Below are 24,519 nucleotides of genomic sequence, written 5' to 3'. Positions count from 1 at the left end.
TCTGCAGTCCAACTCATCCCAAACCATCTCAATTGGGTTAAGGTTAGGTGATTGTGGAGACCAGGTCATCTGATGCAGCACTCCAACACTCTCCTTTTTGGTCAAATAGCCCTTACGCAGCCTGGAGGTGAGTTTTGGGTCATTGTCCAATTGAAAAACAAATGCTAGTCCCACTAAGCGCACACCAGATGGGATGGCGTATCGCTGTGGTATCCATGCTGGTGAAGTGTGTCTTGTATTCTAAATAAATCACTGACAGTGTCACCAGTAAAGCACCACCACACTATCACACTTTCTCCTCCATGCTTCACAGTGGGAACCACACATGCTGAGATCATCCATTCACCTACTCTCACAAAGACACAGCAGTTGGAACCATAAATCTCACATTTGGATTCATCAGACTAAAGGACAGATTTCCACCAGTCTAATGTTTCTTGGCCCAAGCAAGTCTCTTCTTCTTATTGGTGTCCTTTAGTAGTGGTTTCTTTGCAGCAATTCAACCATGAAGGCCTCATTCACACAGTCTCCTCTGAACAGTTGATGTTGAGATGTGTTTGTTACTTGAACTCTGTGAAGCATTTATTTGGGCTGCAATTTCTGAGGTGCAGTTAACTCTAATGAACTTATCCTCTGCAGCAGAGGTAACTCTGTTTCTTCCTTTCCCATGGCGGTCATGAGAGACAGTTTCATCATAGCGGTTTTTGTGACTGCACTTGAAGAAAGTTTCCAAAGTTCTTGAAATTTGGTGGATTGAAGGGCCTGTATTAAAGTAATGTTGGACTTTAATTTTTCTTTGCTTTTTTGAGCTGTTTTTGGCATAATATGGACTTGATCTTTTAACAAATAGGGCTATCTTCTGTGTACCACCTCTGCCTTGTCAAAACACCACTGATTGGCTCAAAAGCAGTAAGAAGGAAATCAATTCCACAGATTAACTTTTAACAAGGCACACCTGTTAATTGAAATGCATTCCAGGTGACTGCCTCATGAAGCTGGTTGAGGGAATGCCAAAAGTGTGCAAAGCTGTCATCAAGGCAAAGGGTGGCCACTTTGAAGAATCTGAAATATAACATATATTTTGATTTGTTAAACACTTTTGGATAATATTTGATTCCATGTGTTATTTCATCGTTTTGATGTCTTCACTATTATTCTATGATGTAGACCAGGGGTGTCAAACATACGGCCCGCGGGCCGGAACCGCCCCCAAGGAGGTTCGATCAGGCCCGCAGGATAATTTGAAAGTGGAAAAAATGCATAAAAGACATGGAATTATTATTATTTTTTTTTTAAGACAAGCCGCATCACTGAGACAGACTGAAAACAGCAGACGGTATCAATGCGCCATCTGCTGCTTGTTACGACGTTGTTAAGATTGTTAATGTCTCTACCTCTCCACTACACCCTCATTAGCCAAAATGTCGTTATCCAAACGGAGAAAAGTAGATAAGGAGTGTAGAATTTTCAAAGAAAAATGGACCACGTCCTATTTATTTACAGAGATGCACGGAAAACCTTTGTGCTTGGTGTGTTTGCAACAAGTTTCGGTATTGAAGGAATATAATATTCGACGCCACTACGAGACTCATCACAGCGAAAAAATATGACGGCTTGCAAGGACAACTGAGAAGAGATAAGATTAACGAATTGCTGGCGGGTCTGAGGAAACAGCAGTCAACTTTCATCCAGAGCCGAGAAGTCAGTGAAGCAGCGGTAAAAGCCAGCTACCTAATTGCTAGCGAAATAGCATTAGCATCGAAGCCGTATTCCGACGGTGACTTTGTTAAACGATGCATGATGAAGGCGGCTGAACTTGTATGTCCCGAGAAGCGACAAGCTTTTGCCAATATTAGCATGACGAGGAATACTATAGCAGAGAGGATTTCGGAACTATCGGCAGATTTAGACAGTCAATTGAAACAGAGAGTCAAGTCATTTATTGCATTTTCCGTGGCAATTGACGAGAGCACTGACATCACAGACGTGGCCCAACTGGCCATATTTATTCGAGGAGTTGATGAGACATTGACTGTTACTGAAGAGTTTCTTGAGTTGGTGCCAATGATGGACACCACAACAGCCGAGGACATTTTCGGCTCTGTCCTTGCTGCATTGGACAGAGTTGGAGTGGACTGGTCCCGCGCTGTCAGCCTGGCTACAGACGGCGCGCCATCCATGGTCGGAAAGAAAGCAGGTGTCGCGACAAAGTTCAAAGACAAAGTACAAGCCCTTAATGGAGGAGATCGTTTCTGGACATTTCACTGTATTTTGCACCAGGAGGCATTGTGTTGCAAGTCGCTGAAAATGGACCACGTCATGGAGGTGGTTGTTCGCACTGTAAATTTCATCCGGTCCAGAGGTCTGAACCATCGTCAGTTTGACAAACTTCTCAGCGACAGCAACATTACCCACAGCCTGCCATACCACACTGAAGTGAGATGGTTAAGCCGAGGCGCTGTGCTGAGGCATTTCTTTGATCTACGAGAGGAAATCGGACAGTTCATGGAGAAAAAGGAAAACCGGTGTTGGAATTACAATCTCAGGAATGGCTACGGGACCTTGCATTCTTGGTTGATATTACTGAACACTTGAACAATCTGAACAAAATGTTGCAAGGCCGCAAAAAGTTGTCACACAGTTTTCTGACAACATACATGCATTTAAGTTGAAGCTGACTTTGTGGGAGATGCAACTGGCAAATGGCAACCCTGCCCTGATTTTATCAGTATCTACTACCAGGGTACCCCAAATTAACAGCCCTGGCTGCTAAAATTTTGTGCATGTTTGGGACAACCTACCTTTGTGAACAAATTTTCTCAGTGATGAATATCAATAAAACAAAAATGCGTTCAAGGCTCACAAACAAGCACTTAAATGACATTCTGAAAGTGACAGCTAGTCAGGACATGACACCTGGTGTTGATGCACTTGTACAGGCCAAAAGATGCCAAGTTTCAGGTACAAATACAAGTCCAGACTAGACTAACACCTTTAAAATGCTGCCTTAGATACTGTTTGCATTGAAAGAATACAGCTCTGTGAAGATGAATCCTTACTGTGGTGATTTAAAAAATGTGCACTTTAATGTTAGTCAGCAGCTTCAAAACAAAAGTTGTGTGATGGAATTCTACTGTTCATACAACTCCATACATTTTCAGTATGTATTGTATGTGTATGTATGTTTCATGTATGAAGTTTACAGATTTACAGGACAGGCGAACACTTTCTTCATTACACATTTAAAATCACTCTCCTTAGTTTGTAAGGTGTACGCAGGGATTACATTTAGATTTTATATGCGTATGTGTAAGTGGTTTAAAAATTCCTTTCTTTAAAAGTCTCATTTAATCTTAAAGTGCATTACTATATTTTTCAGTACCAATTAAAGTTTTGTGCCTTTGTACAATCAGTGGGATCAGTTGCAATGCATATTTGTGAATGATAAAAGTAAATTGCACATTTGTCTAAGGAAATATGAGGTGTTTCATGAAATGTTTTGTAAAAGGATAGTTCATTAAATTTCAATATTTTCCTAATGTTCTTGTGCTTCTTTACACCAAAACAAAGGAAAGACATGATATTTTGGTTATTTATAGCAGAGTATGGTATAATTTTAATGGTCTGGCCCACTTGACATCTCCCTAGGCCGTATGTGGCCCACGATGCGAAATGAGTTTGACACCCTGATGTAGACAATAGTAAAAATAAAAACTTGAATGAGTAGGTGTGTGCAAACTTTTGACTGGTACTGTGTATATATACATGTTTTTTTCATCAAAGCTGACATATCGTTTAGAAAAAAAAATTAGTTGTGAGAAAGACCAACAAAGGAATTCATAATCAGGTGATCAATGTCCATCATATAGCCTATTTGTCAGGTCCAGTGGAGAGATTGGTAATGTTATAAGGATTGGAGAGAGAGAAATCACAAATTCTACAGCACTACAGCAGAGTCATATCTTAAGTGTAAAATGAACAGTCAATAATTCATGCCTTCTGGGAGTGCTGTAAAGTCCAAAAGTTATGGGTAGAGTTAGAAAGCTGTCTGTCAGAAGTTTTACAATGTAAGTTTACTTTTAATCCGTCTATTGGCGTTTTTCAAGACATGACATATGTGGGCGTGGTGAAATACCCAATGGGTTGGACAATATTATTTTCGTCACTTATATTGAAGAAGCCCCTACTTAAATACTGGAAGTCAAGTGATACTCCAGCATTAAGAGAACAGAATAATTCAATATTTTATTGAAATATTGAAAGAAATCTGTCTACAGACAGAAACCACAAAACAAAATCTGAAGTCATATGGATGCGGTAGGAACGTGGGAGCAAGTGTGATGTCATTCATGTTTGTGGAAATGTATGTATACGTTAAGATGTTTATTGTTTTATCTAGGTATGTTTTTGTTTATTGTCCAAAAAAGTCAAATAAATCAAAAACGGATATCTGAAGAATCAGCCTTTTTTTATCAGAGCAGCTAACATTAGGCTTACCAAATGGAACCCTATTCCCTATATAGTGCACTACTTTTCACCAGGCCCATAGTTTCTCTACAACTACAAAAAGGCCATTTGTGTCAGAAAGCAATCTCAGTTTCCTCTGACACTGACATGCTGGCACACTCAGATTGAGAAATCTAAGGGTCAATGATTGGCCATCTTTTTAAACACACACACAGACACACACATATATATATACACACACATGTTCATGATGAGTTCCCATTCAAAACACCTTTAATTTTACTCAGATCTGTTACCCTGATATTGCAACCCAAGGGCACCAACCCAGTCCTAGACATTCCTAACCAAATACATTTTCCACATCCGCATGATGACATACTGTGTAAAGCAATGTATAAAGTAATGACAATTCCTGTAGAGAGTTTTAAAAAAACACACAAAAAAACAATTTCAAGATGAAATATTCCACCACTTAGTACCATGTAATACATTGTTACATTTGATTGACTAACCGGGTACCCTCCATTCAGCAGTATTAGTCTCTTTCCTTTACAACATGAAGGTCGCTCCTCTATTTGCTCGCTGCAAATGTCATACTTGCTTTAATGAGAGAGGTGCACTGTTCAGCCACAATGGAAGCTTTTCAGCTAGATTAAACGTATCACCATACACAATGTGTTTTTTTTATCCTTACTCCTGCCCCTATTGTGACACAGTGGTTGTCTAGAAGAGAAGCTTGTAGCTGAAAAACATGGTTAAAGAGATCAGCATCAAAGTAAAGGGCACCAACCCAGTGGTTTTGTGTGACTTGCAGGAGAGTCTCGCTTCGGATTTCAACCTGCAACACTGAGGTGTTGTCTTACCTGATTTCTATTCATTCACACAATGAGCAGACCTCCTCTTTCCCAGTAACCAGAGTCCAGACCAGACTTTTGTTTTCCCGTTCATCTGATATGTGCATGTTGCTTCCTTCAGAACACGGCCTTGGACCACCGCCAGACGCTGGATTTCGCAGCTATCTATTTTCTTTGTCTGAACTGTGTACGTTCCAAGAAACCATTTTAGATAAATGCTTAGGCCTAACCATGCTTCGCACATTACACTGCCTTTCTCATGATATGTCAATGCCTCACCTTGTTACAGTGTATTAAATTGTTCCCCGTAATTCTCTTGTCAGACTCCAGAAGCCACAAATGAGCAGTTGGATCAGACAGGGAGCACATTTTGGTTCATGTTGTCCATCAGCTCACAGACTGTTATGTCTGCCCGTACTGTACGTGTGGAGCTATGGGGGTTGTTTCTAGTGCACTTGGAGATCATAACAGTGAAGAAATTATCATAATGCTTGTATATTTTATCGTTATTTGTATTATTATTATTATCTGTTTGCTGGGCGTTGTCTGTGCGTGTGTGTGTGTGTGAGAGAGAGAGAGATACAGGGAAGAAACATGATGATACTAGTGTATATTGTCTTGTTTCATGATGTTATATCATGTGTTGTTTTCAGGGTTTCTTCCTGACGGTGTCCCCAGAGTCAATCCTGAAGGTGGCGAAGCACGCCTCTGAAAACAACAAGATCTTTAGCCTGAACCTCTCAGCTCCCTTCATCAGCCAGTTCTTCAAGGAGGCCATGATGAAGGTCATGCCGTACGTCGACATCTTGTTTGGCAATGAGACGGTGAGTGAAATGGGCCATTGTTCAAAGGCCTTCCCACTGGATTGATGTATTCTGTTTACACAGTTCAACAACACATTATTCTGGTTTAGTGAGAGAGCATTTGAGTGTGTTTGTAAGCTGCCCAGTGCTGTTCACTACTACAGGAACAATTCCAACCATGCTACACATTCCAGTAAGGTAAGAACTGACGGCTGACTGTGGTTGCGGAACGTGTTTTTCAAAATGACTTATTGAGCTAGAGAGATGGAAAAAGTCAGGCAGTTTGAGCATTATGTCTTTACATCTGGCACATTCACAGACATTTTAATTGATGTCCCTTGTCCCTGTCAAATAAATACATATCATGTCCTCTCACCTTGTTGAAAGGAAAATGGTGTACACCGTCCATGGAATTAGTACATGCATTATTAGACGTTTAAATTAATGCTATCTAGCCATTGAGTCTCAAAGAATATACTGTAACTTAAAAATGCTTCATGAGCTAAATTCTACTGTCATACACCTGTAAACGATGTAATTGCCTGTTGCAATAGAATCAATAGAATAGTGCCAAAAGTGTAAAGCTCACCCACCTTCCAGGATGGCTAAAGCAAATGCTTAAACCATTTGAACCCAGGTCTGGAAGTCCCCATAGCCAGGCTTGGGGTTAACTTGGGGTTCCAGTGAACAGCGGAGCTGAAGACATACTGCACCTATGGGGGGAGAGCTTTGGACTGCCTCCCAGTTCCCCGTCTTCCCCACTACCCCCTACTGCTAAAGCTACGAAACATACAGAGCCTTGTTTGGATCGAGATGCAGTCCACAGACTAGAGGAGGAAGTGGAGGATACCATCTCAACATCAGACACAGTATTTACTGCTTTAGCTGACTTCGCCCCTACTTCTCGTAATTGCGGAAAGGAATCATTCTATTAGGTTGCGTCACAAATTGGCAGCTTATTCATATTCCCTATGGGGCCTGGTCAAAGGTTGCAGTTCACAACCCCATAGGAAATATGAATACGCTATAGGAATAAGGTGCCATTTGGGATGATGCAGCCAACATTTTGCAAATGTTATTTATTTTCGGGTGGGTGGGTGTTAGCTAGCCACTGTAACACTACTGGTATGTTACCCACGCCACCAGTCATTACATTTTAATGACGGTGGGTAATTATAACGTTAGCTTGTGTTGGAAGAGCTGTGCAATGGTGTTTGTGAAACAATGCTGTTACAATGTTTTGTGGAACAAGTGAAGGAAGTTTCCCTACTGTACAACAGCTCCAGTAAACATCATCCCTTGTTATGGTTGCAAAATTCTGGTAACTTTCACAAAAATTACCAGCTTTACCAAAAATCCCAGTGGGAGGATTAACTCCCTGCATATTTTCTCCTGATTCTGAGAATCCTCTAACTCGGATTTCTTGAAAACCTAGGAATTTTCCAACCCTATGCTTTAAAGACATTAAAGGAAGTAGAAGAGTTCCTCTTTGAGTGTTTTGACACCTCTTGGGCAGTTGGCCCCCTCTATGTCAGACTGTTGATTGAGTGGGGTGTACAGGAGTGACTGCTCATATGGTTAGACCGTGGCCTCCTGTGGTGCGTTGCAGTGGGGAGCCAGTCAGGGTTGGAGCTGCTTGGCGATCATGCATGGTGCATGATGAGTGACAGGCAACAGGACTGCCTCAGCCATGAAACTGACCATAGCACCGCCTGGAGTTTGATAAACGGCATTGGCACTTGGATTGGAACCGGTGCTATGGTCAGTGTCGAAAATGGAAGCATAGGAAGAAAAGTAGCTCGTCTCTATGGTAAAATATGGTGGTGCATATTTGACGTTAGTGGGATATTTTGCTTGATGTTATATGGGGTAAATTTGACATTTGACATTTTACATTTTAGTCATTCAGCAGATGCTCTTATCCAGACCAACTTACATTAAGTGCATTCATCTTAAAGATAGCTAGGTGAGACAACAACATATCACAATCAACTATACCTGACACGAACATTCCATTCCAGTTAAACAATGGATATGTAGCATTTTGCAACAAAAAAAATGTAATACACTTCTAAAATCTATGCATAAAAAAATCGGAGAACAGTAATAGTTTACAAATACTTGAAGTTACCCATAAGCAATCATGTCTGATGAAAAAATAAAAATGTGAAAAATTGGGGGATATAGCGATTTGCAATATTTATTTTATACAACCTTTTTTTCTAGCAAGCCATCTCTGGCTATCACAGTCAGGTCAGTCTATGCAGCCAAAAGTAACAGCAATGTAGCCTCATTTGCATAAACTGTTTTTGAGTGACATTCATTTGGATACTTCCATAACAATGAGCTGTATAATGCTCGATTTCGCCTGGCATAGAACAGTTTGCCTTCTCGTCAGGACACTGTTCATTACGAGGAGATTGCGTTGCATATCAAACACTAGGCTAGCTAAGTAGTTTGTTGCTAGCAAACCTGTCAATAGGACAACCAAATTCAACAATATCAGTTGCTGAAAAAAGCTGGTCAAACTAGAAAGATATGGGAGGATTTGACAGCACAGAAGTGTGTGTGTGAGATTGTGCTGCTGTAACTCTATCCTGCTTCTACTTGTTCGAGCCTTGGCATCACACAGCCCTGCCTGGCCTATCATAGACAGTCACTCTCTCAGACACTCTCTCTCTCTCTCTCTCTCTCTCTCTCTCTCTCTCTCTCTCTATCTATCTATCTATCTCTCTCTCTCTCTCTCTCTCTCTCTCTCTCTCTCTCTCTCTCTCTCTCTCTCTCTCTCTCTCTCTCTCTCTCTCTCTCTCTCTCTCTCTTCCTCTCGCTCTCTCTCTCTCTCTCCTGTAATTACTGCCCTTTTTGGGACATAGTGTTTTTAGTGTCTGACTCTGCTCTGTTCTGCTGTTAGCCCCCCCACACACACTCTGAACCAGAGAACTGTCAGTCTCTCTTACACTGCCTGTGTGTCTGCAGCTGGGGGCCACTGACATAAAGCTAGACAGTAGATGGTGAGGATAGAGATGGAGGTGTGAGTGCATACAGTCACACATCAGACAGCGCTGCCTGCTCCACTTGATTGGCAAACGTAGTGTGATAACCTGGCAACAGCAAAGGCCTAATTAAGTCCTCTCCTCCCTTCTCTCTCTTTCTCCTTCTCTCTTTCTTTCTCTCTTCCTCCCCTTACTTCTTATCCCCTCCTCTCCTCCCCTCCTCTCCTCTCTCTCTCCTGACTAGCTACCTGACATGAAGCCATCCGGGGCATTACCATTACTCTCCGTTTAATAGCCACAGCTAATTCTTTTCCAATGAGGGAGTCATTACCACCTGAAAAAATTGACCATATGCCAGAGGATTCATTCGCCAATAAAATGATCAGATAATTTGGTTTTGCCGTTTGAGCATACCGACGAGATAAACCACACAATGGAGTCGAGGGAGGGAAAGGGAAAAGGATTGGGCAATTAGGCTAACGTTAGCCTTGGATTTATATTGTGGGAATTTTGGTGTGGGCCTATTCCCTATATAGTGCACTACTTTGTACCAGAGCCCTATGGACCCTCGTAAAAAAAGTAGTGAACTAAATAAGGAATAGGGTGTAATTTGGGACGCATTTAGACATATCATAGATAGAGAAATGGTACAATTAATTGAGACAGAATTAATCACCCTGACTGATGTTTCCTTAAGCCACGATGATTCATAGCAGTTCAATTTAGATTGCTTCTAGTAATTGGGGCATTTTTGTTCAGCCCTAAATATGGGCAGCAAGCTGAAGAAAACGGTAATATAGAAGTAAAACGGTTTTAACAGTTTAAAATAATGTTCTTCCCTCATATAACAAACTGCAATGCTAATACAGATGAAGAGGCTTTAGGATTATACCCCACAGACAATTTCAATTTCTCCCATGTTCCTCTTTTCCTTGGCATCACACAGCCTTGCTTATCATAGACAGCCTCTTCTCTCCCTCCCTCCCTCCCTCCCTCCCTCTGTCATTTTCTTTATAGGCCTATAGCCCATCTGCCCCATACGGGGAGCTCCTTCCAGCCCTGTCCAATCCATTCAACACCTCCACTCTCCTCTGCTCTCAGGAGGAGCTTATTTATGTGGGCCAAAGGCCCATCTTCCAAACGACAAACGAGAAGCCACCAACCATTGTAATTGAATACTCAATAGGCAAGCCATTTAAAAAAAGTGGGAAATAGCATATTGCTAACATATTAATATACCCTGTCCTGGCGAAGGAACCATCATCATTCTAGTGTTCAAGCTGTTTTCAAAGAGCATTTAGCCCAAGTGCTCCCAAGTTCCTGGGGCTATAAAAAGAGGAAATTACTTATTTTTCTTCTTTCGCCTCTGTTGTAGTTCCTATGTTATGAATGTTTCCCTACATAATATTGTCTGTGTGGTTGATCTTGCTTATTTTCCCATCCATCCCCCAGCCCAGCCCTTCTGTTATCTAGGTGGAGGGTGGAGGAATAGAAGTAGTTCTACAGAAGGTTATTGTCATGAAAATCTCCTCAGGCGTTTTGACCCCCAGCCCTGTTCTCTCTCTCTCTCATCCTCCATCTGCATGCAGTGTGTGTGAGGTGGTGGGGGTTGGTGGGGTGTTGGGGTAATGATGTTTGCAGTGTGTGTGTGAGGTGGTGGGGTAATGATTTTTCAAGGATAGTTGACGTGGGTGTCTGTGTGGAAAAGGCACACAGACTGAGGGGCAGTGGGGAGAGAGCTAGATATACAGGGCAATTTAGACCTGGGTTCAAATACTATTTCAGATCTTTCAAATACTTTGTAGTGTTTGCTCTATTCTGCCTGGAGTGCCAGGTGGGCGGGGTTTGTCAGGTGGGTGGGGTTTCCAATGTTAGTTTTACTCGTTATTCATTATTCACTTTATTCTTTCCTCGTCGTTATTTTTTATTTTTATCTTTAACCCTGCATTGTTGGACACGACACATTAGTAAGCATTTCACTGTATGTCTACATCTGTTGTTTACGAAGCATGTGAAAAATCGGATTTGATTTGGAATCAAAACTTTTCAATTGGTTCCATTGCAACAGGCAAATCATCAACTTATTCACAGCCAAAGTATTTTTTATTATTTCAAACAATACTTGAACCCAGGTCGGATAGATATACGGGGCAATATGGCCATGGTGTTTCTCTTCTCCAACATCTCTAGCAATATGATTCATCATCCTGGCTTTGTTTGTTTGATGGACTGCTTGGAGGCCTGTGGCTGAGAGGGAGGGAGAGGGAGAGCAAGTGGGAGTGAGAGAGAGAATTTCCCATTGACAGCTCACCCACAGCGGTCTGGAGATGTGCCTCTTAGCTTGGGGAAAATATCCTGTAGGTCAGCCGGCCGGTCAGTCAGTCTCACTGGCGAAAACAAAGAGATGTGGAAGGCAGATTAACTTAACTGAAACACCCTCCTCTTTTAAAGCTGGTCTCTCTCTCTCTCCCTCCCTCCCTCCAAGTTTCCTCTGAGGATAGTAGACAGAAACATTAACCTCTGTGTTTACAACATGGCCTGATGATATCCAACGCGTACCCTGCTCTGAACTTAGTCACTGTTACTAGCCGGCCTCCACTCAGTACCCTGCCCTCAACTGCTGCCCTATGTACAGTCTTGGCTGAAAGTTTTGAGAATGTCACAAATATTAATTTCCACAAAGTTTGCTGCTACGGTGTCTTTAGATATTTTTGTCAGATGTTACTATGGAATACTGAAGTATAATTACAAGCATTTCATAAGAGTCAAAGGCTTTTATTGACAATTACATGAAGTTGATGCAAAGAGTCAATATTTGCAGTATTGACCCTTCTTTTTCACGACCTCTGTAATCTGCCCTGGTATGCTGTCAATTAACTTCTGGGCCACATCCTGACTGATGGCAGCCCATTCTTGAATAATCAATGCTTGGAGTTTGTCAGAATTTGTGGGGTTTTGTTTGTCCACCCGCCTCTTGAGGATTGACCACAAATTCTCAATGGGATTAAGGTCTGGGGAGTTTCCTGGCCATGGACCCAAAATATTGATGTTTTGTTCCCCAAGCCACTTAGTTATCACTTTTGCCTTATGGCAAGGTGCTCCATCATGCTGGAAAAGGCATTGTTCGTCACCAAACTGTTCCTGGATGGTTGGGAGAAGTTTCTCTCGGCGGATGTGTTCTTAGGCAAAATTGAGAGTAAGCCCACTCCCTTGTCTGAGAAGCAACCCCACACATGAATGGTCCCTGGATGCTTTACTGTTGGCATGACACAAGACTGATGGTAGCGCTCACCTTGTCTTCTCTGGACAAACTTTTTTCCGGATGCCCCAAACAATCGGAAAGGGGATTCATCAGAGAAAATGACTTTACCCCAGTCCTCAGCAGTCCAATCCCTGAACCTTTTGCAGAATATCAACCTGTCCCTGATGTTTTTCCTGTAGAGAAGTGGCTTTTATGCTGCCCTTCTTGACACCAGGCCATCCTCCAAAAGTCTTCGCCTCACTGTGCGTGCAGATGCACTCACACCTGCCTACTGCCGTTTCTGAGCAAGCTCTGTACTGGTGGTGCCCTGATCCTGCAGCTGAATCAACTTTAGGAGATGGTCCTGGCACTTGCTGGACTTTCTTGGGCACCATGAAGCCTTCTTCACAACAATTGAACCGCTCTCCTTGAAGTTCTTGATGATCCGATAAATGGTTGATTTAGGTGCAATCTTACTGGCAAAGCAATGATGACGGCATGTGTTTCCTTGCAGGTAACCATGATTGACAGAGGAAGAACAATGATTCCAAGCACCACCCTCCTTTTGAAGCTTCCAGTCTGTTATTCAAACTCAATCAGGATGACAGAGTGATCTCCAGCCTTGTCCTCATCAACACTCACACCTGTGTTAATGAGAGAATCACTGACATGATGTTAGCTGGTCCTTTTGTGGCAGGGCTGAAATGCAGTGGAAATGTTTTTGGGGGATTCAGTTAATTTGCATGGCAAGGAGGGACTTTGCAATTAATCTGATCACTCTTCATAACATTCTGGAGTATATGCAAATTGCCATTATACAAACTGAGGTAGCAGACTGTGAACATTTATATTTGTGTCATTCTCAAAACTTTTGGCCACGACTGTATATAGTCATTGAACACTGGTCACTTTAATAATGTTTACATACAGTTTTACCCACTTTATATGTATATACTGTATTTTAGTCAAGGTTCATTCTAAATAACTACTGCTGTACACACCTTTCCTATTCAAATAATTTCGATACACACCATATATATATATACTTTTTGGCCCCACTGTGTATATATATATGTATATATATATATATACACAGTGAGGCAAAAAAGTATTTAGTCAGCCACCAATTGTGCAAGTTCTCCCACTTAAAAAGATGAGAGAGGCCTGCAATTTTCATCATAGGTACACTTCAACTATGACAGACAAAATGAGAAGAAAAAAATCCAGAAAATCACATTGTAGGATTTTTTATGAATTTATTTGCAAATTATGGTGGAAAATAAGTATTTGGTCACCTACAAACAAGCAAGATTTCTGGCTCTCACAGACCTGTAACTTCTTCTTTAAGAGGCTCCTCTGTCCTCTACTCGTTACCTGTATTAATGGCACCTGTTTGAACTTGTTATCAGTATGAAAGACACCTGTCCACAACCTCAAACAGTCACACTCCAAACTCCACTATGGCCAAGACCAAAGAGCTGTCAAAGGACACCAGAAACAAAATTGTAGACCTGCACCAGGCTGGGAAGACTGAAACTGCAATAGGTATGCAGCTTGGTTTGAAGAAATCAACTGTGTGATCAATTATTAGGAAATGGAAGACATACAAGACCACTGATAATCTCCCTCGATCTGGGGCTTCACGCAAGATCTCACCCCGTGGGGTCAAAATGATCACAAGAACGGTAAGCAAAAATCCCAGAACCACACGGGGGGACCTAGTGAATGACCTGCAGAGAGCTGGGACCAAAGTAACAAAGCCTACCATCAGTAACACACTACGCCGCCAGGGACTCAAATCCTGCAGTGCCAGACGTGTCCCCCTGCTTAAGCCAGTACATGTCCAGGCCCATCTGAAGTTTGCTAGAGAGCATTTGGATGATCCAGAAGAAGATTGAGAGAATATCATATGGTCAGATGAAACCAAATAGAACTTTTTGGTAAAAACTCAACTTGTTGTGTTTGGAGGACAAAGAATGCTGAGTTGCATCCAAAGAACACTATACCTACTGTGAAGCATGGGGGTGGAAACATCATGCTTTGGGGCTGTTTTTCTGCAAAGGGACCAGGACGACTGATCCGTGTAAAGGAAAGAATGAATGGGGCCATGTATCGCGAGATTTTGAGAGAAAACCTCCTTCCATCTGCAAGGGCATTGAAGATGAAACGTGGCTGGGTCTTTCAGCATGACAATGATCCCAAACACACCGCCCGGGCAACGAAGGAGTGGCTTCGTAAGAAGCATTTCAAGGTCCTGGAGGTGGCCTAGCCAGTCTCCAGATCTCAACCCCATAGGAAATCTTTGGAGGGAGTTGAAAGTCCGTGTTGCCCAGCAACAGCCCCAAAACATCACTGCTCTAGAGGAGATCTGCGTGAAAACCTTGTGAAGACTTACAGAAAACATTTGACCTCTGTCATTGCCAACAAAGGGTATATAACAAAGTTTTGAGATAAACTTTTGTTATTGACCAAATACTTATTTTCCACCATAATTTGCAAGTAAATTCATTAAAAATCCTACAATGTGATTTTCTGGTTTTTTTTTCTCATTTTGTCTGTCATAGTTGAAGTGTACCTTTGATGAAAATCAGGCCTCTCTCATCTTTTTAAGTGGGAGAACTTGCACAATTGGTGGCTGACTAAATACCTTTTTGCCCCACTATACATATATATATACTTTTCAAAAAAAAAAAATTGGCTTACATTGCTTGTTCTGATATTTCTTAATATCTTTGTTTGAATTTTGGGGATTTGTGTGTATTGTTCTGTACTGTTAAGTAGGCTGCACTGTTGGAGCTCGAAACATAAGCATTAAGTTGCACGTGCGACAACATCTGCAAAATATATGTACGCGACCAATAAAATGTGATTTGATTCTCAGCGAACCGGCATTTGTCATCGGAGAGGAAAAATACATTTAAAAATTAGACACGGCTCTTTTTTGTCTTTCATGACTGACTTTTAATTTAATGTACTGTCTCTCCATCTGTGGTGATGAGTCCCAGGCCTGCGTTGCTGTGTTCAGTAGTACAGTTGAAGTTGGAAGTTTACATACATTTAAACTCAGTTTTTCACAATTCCTAACATTTAATCCTTGTAAAAATTCCCTGTCTTAGGTCAGTTAGGATCACACTTTATTTTAAGAATGTGAAATGTCAGAATAATAGTAGAGAGAATGATTAATTTCAGCTTTTATTTCTTTCATCACATTCCCAGTGGGTCAGAAGTTTACATACATTCAATTAGTATTTGGTAGCATTGCCTTTAAATTGTTTAACTTGGGTCAAACATTTTTGGTAGCCTTGCACAAGCTTCCCACAATAAGTTTGGTGAATTTTGGCCCATTCCTCCTGACAGAGCTGGTGTAACTGAGTCAGGTTTGTAGGCCTCCTTGCTCGCACACACTTTTTCAGTTCTGCCCACACATTTTCTATGGGTTGAGGTCAGGGCTTTGCCACTCCAATACCTTGACTTTATTGTCCTTAAGCCATTTTGCCACAACCTTGGAAGTATATACATATATATATATATTTATTTCCTAATGTTTTCTATACTCAGTGTAAAATACATATATATTACACTGAGTATACAAAACATTAGGAACACCTGCGCTTTCCATGACCAATAAATATACTGTATATACACTACCCGTCAAACGTTTGGACAAGCCTATTCAGTCAAGGGTTTTTATTTATTTTTACTATTTTCTACATTGTAGAATAATATTGATTTAAAAAAAATAATAATCTCAACCCAATTGAGATGGTTTGGGATGAGTTGGACTGCAGAGTGATGGAAAAGCAGCCAACAAGTGCTCAGAATATGTGGGAACTCATTCAAGACTTTTGCAAAAGCATTCCTCATGAAGCTGTTTGTGTCACACCCCGATCAGTTTCACCTGTCCTCGTTATTGTCTCCACCCCCTCCAGGTATCGCTTGTTTTCCCCAGTGTATTTATCCCTGTTTCCTGTCTCTCTGTGCCAGTTCATCTTGTATGTTAGTCAAGTCAACCAGCTTGTTTTTCCCCATACCCCCTTTTACTATTCTCTTTTTGATAGTCCTCCCGGTTTTGACCACTGCCTGACTCTGGACTTCTTTCCTGCCTGCCTGATCATCCTGCCTGGCCTTACCTTGATTCTGCCTGCCCTCCGGTACATTTTGGACTTTGAACTGGTTTTGACCCTTTTGCCTGTCCAGGACCATTCTCTTGCCTTCCCCTATTGGATTAGTAAATATTGTACGACTCCAACCATCTGCCTCCTGTGTCTGCATCTGGTTCTCGCCTTGTGTCATAATAGTTTGAGAGAATGCCAAGAGTGTGTAAAGTTATCATCAAGGCAAAGGGTGGCGACTTTGACGGATCTAAAATCAAAAACATATTTTTATATATTTTACACACCATTTGTGTAATTCCATTGTTTTGATATCTTCACCATTATTCTACAATGTAGAAAATAGTAAAAATAAAGAGAAACCCTTGAATGAGTAGGTGTCTCCAAACTTTTGACTCGTACTGTATGTGTGTGTGTATGTAGATAGATATATATATACGTACAGTGGGGAGAACAAGTATTTGATACACTGCCGATTTTGCAGGTTTTCCTACTTACAAAGCATGTAGAGGTCTGTAATTTTTATCATAGGTACACTTCAACTGTGAGACGGAATCTAAAACAAAAATCCAGAAAATCACATTGTATGATTTTTAAGTAATTCATTTGCGACAGATTTCTACCTTGTCAGCCCGGGGGATTCAATTTTGCAACCTTACAGTTAACTAGTCCAACGCTCTAACCACCTGCCTCTCATTGCACTCCACGAGGAGCCTGCCTGTTACGCGAATGCAGTAAGCCACGGTAAGTTGCTGGCTAGCATTAAACTTATCTTATGAAAAACAATAAATGTCTTGTTTTCGAGATTATAGTTTCCGGATTCGACCATATTAATGACCTACGGCTTGTATGTCTGTGTGTTATCATGTTATAACTAAGTCTATGATTTGATAGAGCAGTCTGACTGAGCGATGGTAGGCACCAGCAGGCTCGTAAGCATTCATTCAAACAGCACCTTCATGCATTTTGCCAGCAGCTCTTTGCTGTGCTTAAAGCATTGTGCTGTTTATGACTTCAAGCCTATCAACTCCCGAGATTAGGCTGGTGTAACCGATGTGAAATGGCTAGCTAGTTAGCGGGGTGCGCGCTAATAGCGTTTCAAACGTCACTCGCTCTGATACTTGGAGTAGTTATTCCCCTTGCTCTGCATGGGTAATGCTGCTTCGAGGGTGGCTGTTGTCGATGTGTTCCTGGTTCGAGCCCAGGTAGAGGTGAGGAGAGGGACGGAAGCTAGCTAATGGATAGCTAGTTAGCGGGGTGCGCGCTAATAGCGTTTCAAGCGTCACTCGCTCTGAGACTTGGAGTGGTTGTTCCCCTTGCTCTGCAAAAGACCACAGACACTGGACAGAGGTACCCTGCCTAGAAGACCAGCATCCCGGAGTTGCCTTTTCACTGTTGACATTGAGACTGGTGTTTTGCGTGTACTATTTATTGACGTCATTTACAACATTAACAATGTCTACACTGTATTTCTGATAAATTGTATTATTTTAACGGACAAAAAATGTGCTTTTCTTTCAAAAGCAAGGACATCTCTAAGTGACCCAAAGTTTTAGAACGGTAGTGTACATGCGTGCATACAATGAAGAAAAATATAAATGCAACGATTTCCAAGATTTTAATTGAGTTACATGAATTAGGCCCTATTCTATGGATTTCACATGACTGGAATACAGACATGCATTTGTTGGTCACAGATACCTTTAAAAAATGGTAAGGGGCTTGGATAAGAAAACCAGTCAGTATCTGGTGTGACCATCATCTGCCTCAAGCAGCTCTACACATCTCCTTCACATAAAGTTGATCAAGCTGTTGATTATGGCCTGTGGAATGTTGTCCCATTCCTCTTCAATGGCTGTGGGAACTGGAACACGATGTCGTACATGTCGATCGAGAGCATCCCAAACATGCTCAATGGGTGACATATCTGGTGAATATGCAGGTCATGGAAGAACTGGGACATTTTCAGCTTCCAGGAATTGTGTACAGATCCTTGCGACATGGGGCCATGCATTATTATGCTGAAACATGAGGTGATGGCGGTGGATGAGTGGCACGACAATGGGCCTCAGGATCTCGTCACGGTATCTCTGTGCATTCATGTTGCCATCGATAAAATGCAATTGTGTTCATTGTCCATAGCTTATGCCTGCCCATACCATAACCCCACTCGCCCAGACAACACCATACACGCTGTCTGCCATCTGCCCGGTACAGTTGAAACCAGGATTTATCTGTGAAGAGCACACTTTTCCAGTGTGCCAGTGGCCATCGAAGGTGAGCATTTGCCCACTGAAGTCGGTTACGACACCGAACTGCTGTCAGGTCAAGACCCTGGTGAGGATGACTAGCACACAGATGAGCTTCCCTGAGATGGTTCCTGACAGTTTCTTTGTGCAGAAATTCTTTGGTTGTGCAAACCCACAGTTTCATCAACTGTCCGGGTGGCTGGTCTCAGACGATCCCGCAGGTGAAGAAGCCAGATGTGGAGTTCCTGGGCTGGTGTGGTTATACGCGGTTGTGAGGCCAGTTGGACATACTGCCAAATTCTTTAAAACGACTCTGGTTGACCAACAGCTCTGGTGGACATTCTTGAAGTCAGCATGCCAATTGCACGCTCAGCATGCCAAACAGCACATTTTAGAGTGGCCCTTAATTGTCGTACTGTGTAGTAAACATGCTGTTTAATCAGTTTATTGATATTCCACACCTGTCAGGTGGATTGATTATCTTGGCAAAGGAAAAATGCTCACTTTCAGGTATGTAAACTAATGTGTGCAACATTTTTTTGAAAAATAAGGCTTTCGTGTGTATGGAACATTTCTGGGATCTTTTATTTCAAACATATGAAACATGGGACCAACATTTTATTTTTATTTTTTATTCTACCTTTATTTAACCAGGTAGGCAAGTTGAGAACAAGTTCTCATATGCAACTGCGACCTGGCCAAGATAAAGCATCGCAATTTGACACATACAACAACACAGTTACACATGGAATAAACAAAACATACAGTCAATAATACAGCAGAAAAAAATAAAACAAAAAGTCTGTACAGTGAGTGCAAATGAGATAAGATAAGGGAGTTAAGGCAATAAATAGGCCATGGTGGTGAAATAATTACAATATAGCAATTAAAACACTGGAATGGTAGATGTACAGAAGATGAATGTGCAAGTAGAGATACTGGGGTGCAAAGGAGCAAGATAAATAAATAAAACACTATGGGGATGAGGTAAATAGATGGGCTTTTTACAGATGGGCTATGTACAGGTGCAGTGATCTGTAAGCTGCTCTGACAGCTGGTGCTTAAAGCTAGTGAGGAAGACATGAGTCTCCAGCTTCAGTGATTTTTGCAATCCGTTCCAGTCGTTGGCAGCAGAGAACTGGAAGGAAAGGCGACCAAATGAGGAATTGGCTTTGGGGGTGACCAGTGAGATATACCTGCTGGAGCGCGTGCTACGAGTGGGTGCTGCTATGGTGAGCAGTGAGCTGAGATAAGGCGGGGCTTTACCTAGCAGAGACTTGTAGATAACCTGTAGCCAGCGGGTTTGGCGACGAGTATGAAGCTAGGGCCAACCAACGAGAGCGTACAGGTCGCAGTGATGGGTAGTGTATGGGGCTTTGGTGACAAAACGGATGGCACTGTGATAGACTGCATCCAATTTGTTGAGTAGAGTGTTGGAGGCTATTTTATAGATGGTTTTTGTAGTTGTCCACGTATTCTAAGTCAGAGCCGTCCAGAGTCGTGATCCTGGGCGGGCGGGCAGGTGCGGGCAGTGATCGATTGAATAGCATGCATGTAATTTTACTTGCATTTAAGAGCAGTTGGAAGCCACGGAAGGAGAGTTGTATGGCATTGAAACTCGTCTGGAGGTTAGTTAACACAGTGTCCAAAGGGTAGCCAGAAGTATACAGAATGGTGTTGTCTGCATAGAGGTGGATCAGAGAATCACCAGCAGCAATCATTGATGTATACAGAGAAGAGAGTCGGCCCGTTAATTTAACCCTGTGGCACCCCCATAGAGACTGCCAGAGGTCAACAGGCCCTCCTATTTGACACACTGAACTATATCAGAGAAGTAGTTGGTAAACCAGGCGAGGCAATCATTTGAGAAACCAAGGCTGTCGAGTCTGCCAATAAGAATGTGGTGATTAACAGAGTCGAATGCCTTGGCCAGGTTGATGAATACAGCTGCACAGTAATGCCTCTTATCAATGGCGGTTATGATATCGTTTAGGACCTTGAGCGTGGCTGAGGTGCACCCATGACCAGAGATCTGAATCCAGATTGCATAGTGGAGAAGGTACGGTGGGATTCAAAATGGTCTGTAATCTGTTTGTTAACTTGGCATTCGGAAGACCTTAGAAAGACAGGGTGGGATAGATATAGGTCTGTAGCAGTTTGGGTCTAGAGTGTCACCCCCTTTGAAGAGGGGGATGACCGCGGCAGCTTTCCAATCTTTGGGAATCTCAGACGATACGAAAGAGAGGTGGAACAGGCTAGTAACAGGGGTTGCAACAATTTCGGCAGATAATTTTAGAAAGAGAGGGTCCAGATTGTCTAGCCCGGCTGATTTGTAGGGGTCCAGATTTTGCAGCTCTTTCAGAACATCAGTTATCTGGATTTGGGTGAAGGATAAATGGTGGGGGCTTGTGCGGGTTGCTGTGGAGGGTGCCGGGCAGTTGACCGGGGTAGGGGTAGCCAGGTGGAAAGCATGACCAGCCGTAGAGAAATGCTTATTGAAATTCTCAATTATAGTGGATTTATCATTGGTAACAGTGTTTCCTAGCCTCAGAGCAGTAGGCAGCTGGGAGAAGGTGCTCTTGTTCTCCATGTACTTTACAGTGTCCCAGAATGTTTTTGAGTTTGTACTACAGGATACAAATTTCTGTTTGAAAAAGCTATCCTTAGCTTTCTTAACTGCCTGTGTATATTTGTTCCTAACTTCTCTGAAAAATTGCATATTATGGGGGCTATTCGATGCTAATGCAGAACGCCACAGGACGTTTTTGTGTTGGTCAAGGGCAGACAGGTCTGGAGTGAATCAAGGACTATATCTTTCCTAGTTCTACATTTTTTGAAATGGGCATTCTTATTTAAGATGGTGAGGAAGGCACTTTTAAAGAATAACCAGGCATCCTCTACTGACGGGATGAGGTCAATCTCATTCCAGGATACCCCGGCCAGGTCGATTAGAAAGCGAGGGAGTGTTTGACAGTGATGAAGGGTGGTCGTTTGATCGCAGACCCGTTACGGATGCAGGCATTTATGTGTTGTATGTATTTTTCACTTCATGTGTGTATGTGGCATTCAGACTGCACAAAATGTGGCTTAGCCCAGTGCTACGAACATACAGTATGAAAAGCCCTGTAATACAGTGCAGTTCGGAAAGGGCTTCAGTACTTTTGTAAATGGATATTTTTTAAACCTTTATATATCCAGGAAATCCCATTGAGTTCAGAAGACATATTGTACAAGGGAGACCTGTCCAAGAGGATAACTCAATTAAAACATCATCCACCCACAGTCCTGTACTGTACATCCAAAGTTTCTCTCTCTCGGTGCTCTGGCCTGTCTGTTTGAGAGTCATAATGGCACTTTGGTAGCTAGCATGTCTCAAGCAGTCACTAGAGGAGTTCAGACTAACCACTGTAATCCGCAGTTGAGGGGCCGGCTCTCGGATCTGCAGGATTGAATAGGTTTAAAAGAGGCATCTGTAGTGTTCTCTGTGGAGATAGTGCCACGGAAACCCAGAGAGAGACCTATAGAGCATGTTAACAAGTAGGCTGCAACACACAAACACGCCAAGAGACAGGCACACAAGCGTGCTCACACAAATACACACACACTCTATAATGTGAGGAGCTCACCGCAGAGGGAGTCCTGTGAAGGAGAAGTAATTATGGAAGTAAGAGGAGATATGAGGAGATACTGCTGCTGGGAGCAGATCAATAGATGCCTGAGCTCAGCTGGCTTCTGAAGCCAGTGTGTGTGTGTGTCACAGCAGGAGAAGAAGAGAAGAGTACAGAAGGAGTGCAGGATGTCAGCGTGTTGTTACTGTAGAAGGCTGTAGTATTCTCTATACACAGTGCCTTGCAAAATGATTAATCCCCCTTGGTGTTTTTCCTATTTTGTTGCATTACAAGCTGTAATTTAAATAGATTTTTAGTTTGATTTCATTTAATGGACAAACACAAAATATTCCAAATTGGTGAAATGAAATGGGGGGAAAGTATTTATTTTTTAACTGCATGCATATGCACATGTTTTCAACCCCTTTGTTATGGAGCCCCTAAATAAGATCTGGTGCAACCAATTACCTTCAGAAGTCACATAATTAGTTAAATAAAGTCCACCTGTGTGCAATCTAAGTGTCACATGATCTCAGTTTTATACACCTGTTCTGAAAGGCCCCAGAGTCTGTACCACCACTAAGCAAGGGGTACCACCAAGCAAGCGGCATCATGCAAGACCAAGGAGCTCTCAAAACAGGTCAGGGACAAAGTTGTGGAGCAGTACAGATCAGGGTTGAGTTATAAAAAATATCAGAAACTTTGAATATCCCACAGAGCACCATTAAATCCATTATTAAAAAATGGAAATAATATGGCACCACAACAAACCTGCCAAGAGAGGGCCGCCCACCAAAACTCACGGACCAGGCAAGGAGGGCATTAATCGGAGAGGCAACAAAGAGACCAAACATAACTCTGAAGGAGCTGCAAAGCTCCACAGCGGAGATTGGAGTCTCTGTCCATCGGACCACTTCAAGCCGTACACTCCACAGAGCTGGGCTTTACAGAAGAGTGTCCAGAAAAAAGCCATTGCTTAAAGAAAGAAATAAGCAAACACGTTTGGTGTTCACCAAAAGGCATGTGGGAGACTCCCCAAACATTTTTTAAAATGTATTTTATTTTTATTTCACCTTTATTTAACCAGGTAGGCTAGTTGAGAACAAGTTCTCATTTGCAACTGCGACCTGGCCAAGATAAAGCATAGCAGTGTGAACAGACAACACAGAGTTACACATGGAGTAAACAATTAACAAGTCAATAACACAGTAGAAAAAAGGGGGAGTCTATATACAATGTGTGCAAAAGGCATGAGGTAGGCGAATAATTACAATTTTGCAGATTAGCACTGGAGTGATAAATGATCAGATGGTCATGTACATGTAGAGATATTGTTGTGCAAAAGAGCAGAAAAGTAAATAAATAAAAACAGTATAAAAACAGTATGGGAATGAGGTAGGTGAAAATGGGTGGGCTATTTACCAATTGACTATGTACAGCAGCAGCGATCAGTTAGCTGCTCAGATAGCTGATGTTTGAAGTTGGTGAGGGAGATAAAAGTCTCCAACTTCAGCGATTTTTGCAATTCGTTCCAGTCACAGGCAGCAGAGTACTGGAACGAAAGGTGGCCAAATGAGGTGTTGGCTTTAGGGATGATCAGAGAGATACACCTGCTGGAGCGCGTGCTACGGATGGGTGTTGCCATCGTGACCAGTGAACTGAGATAAGGCGGAGCTTTACCTAGCATGGACTTGTAGATGACCTGGAGCCAGTGGGTCTGGCGACGAATATGTAGCGAGGGCCAGCCGACTAGAGCATACAAGTCGCAGTGGTGGGTGGTATAAGGTGCTTTAGTGACAAAACGGATGGCACTGTGATAGACTGCATCCAGTTTGCTGAGTAGAGTGTTGGAAGCCATTTTGTAGATGACATCGCCGAAGTCGAGGATCGGTAGGATAGTCAGTTTTACTAGGGTAAGCTTGGAGGCGTGAGTGAAGGAGGCTTTGTTGCGGAATAGAAAGCCGACTCTTGATTTGATTTTCGATTGGAGATGTTTGATATGAGTCTGGAAGGAGAGTTTGCAGTCGAGCCAGACACCTAGGTACTTATAGATGTCCACATATTCAGAAGAAGAAGGTACTCTGGTCAGATGAGAATATGAGCTTTTTGGCCATCAAGGAAAATGCTTTGTCTGGCGCAAACTCAACACCTCTCATCATCCCTAGAACACCATCCCCACAGTGAAGCATGGT

General features: G+C 42.3%; 1 protein-coding gene across 6 annotated transcripts in view; it reads left to right on the top strand.

Annotated features, from left to right (window-relative positions):
* Positions 1–24,519, top strand: part of LOC118397366 (adenosine kinase) — a 295,175-nt gene that overhangs the window by 208,472 nt on the left and 62,184 nt on the right. For all 6 annotated transcript variants that reach the window (XM_035792030.2, XM_035792057.2, XM_035792048.2 and 3 more), the window contains one exon: positions 5,975–6,145. In XM_035792030.2, coding sequence (XP_035647923.1) covers positions 5,975–6,145 — 171 coding nt within the window. The remainder of the gene's footprint in view (positions 1–5,974; positions 6,146–24,519) is intronic.

This window comes from Oncorhynchus keta, chromosome 2 (genome assembly GCF_023373465.1).
Source record: "Oncorhynchus keta strain PuntledgeMale-10-30-2019 chromosome 2, Oket_V2, whole genome shotgun sequence".
Taxonomy (NCBI): domain Eukaryota; kingdom Metazoa; phylum Chordata; class Actinopteri; order Salmoniformes; family Salmonidae; genus Oncorhynchus; species Oncorhynchus keta.
The sequence above is the reverse complement of the archived record's forward strand: the minus strand, read 5'-3'. Positions and strand labels throughout refer to the sequence as shown.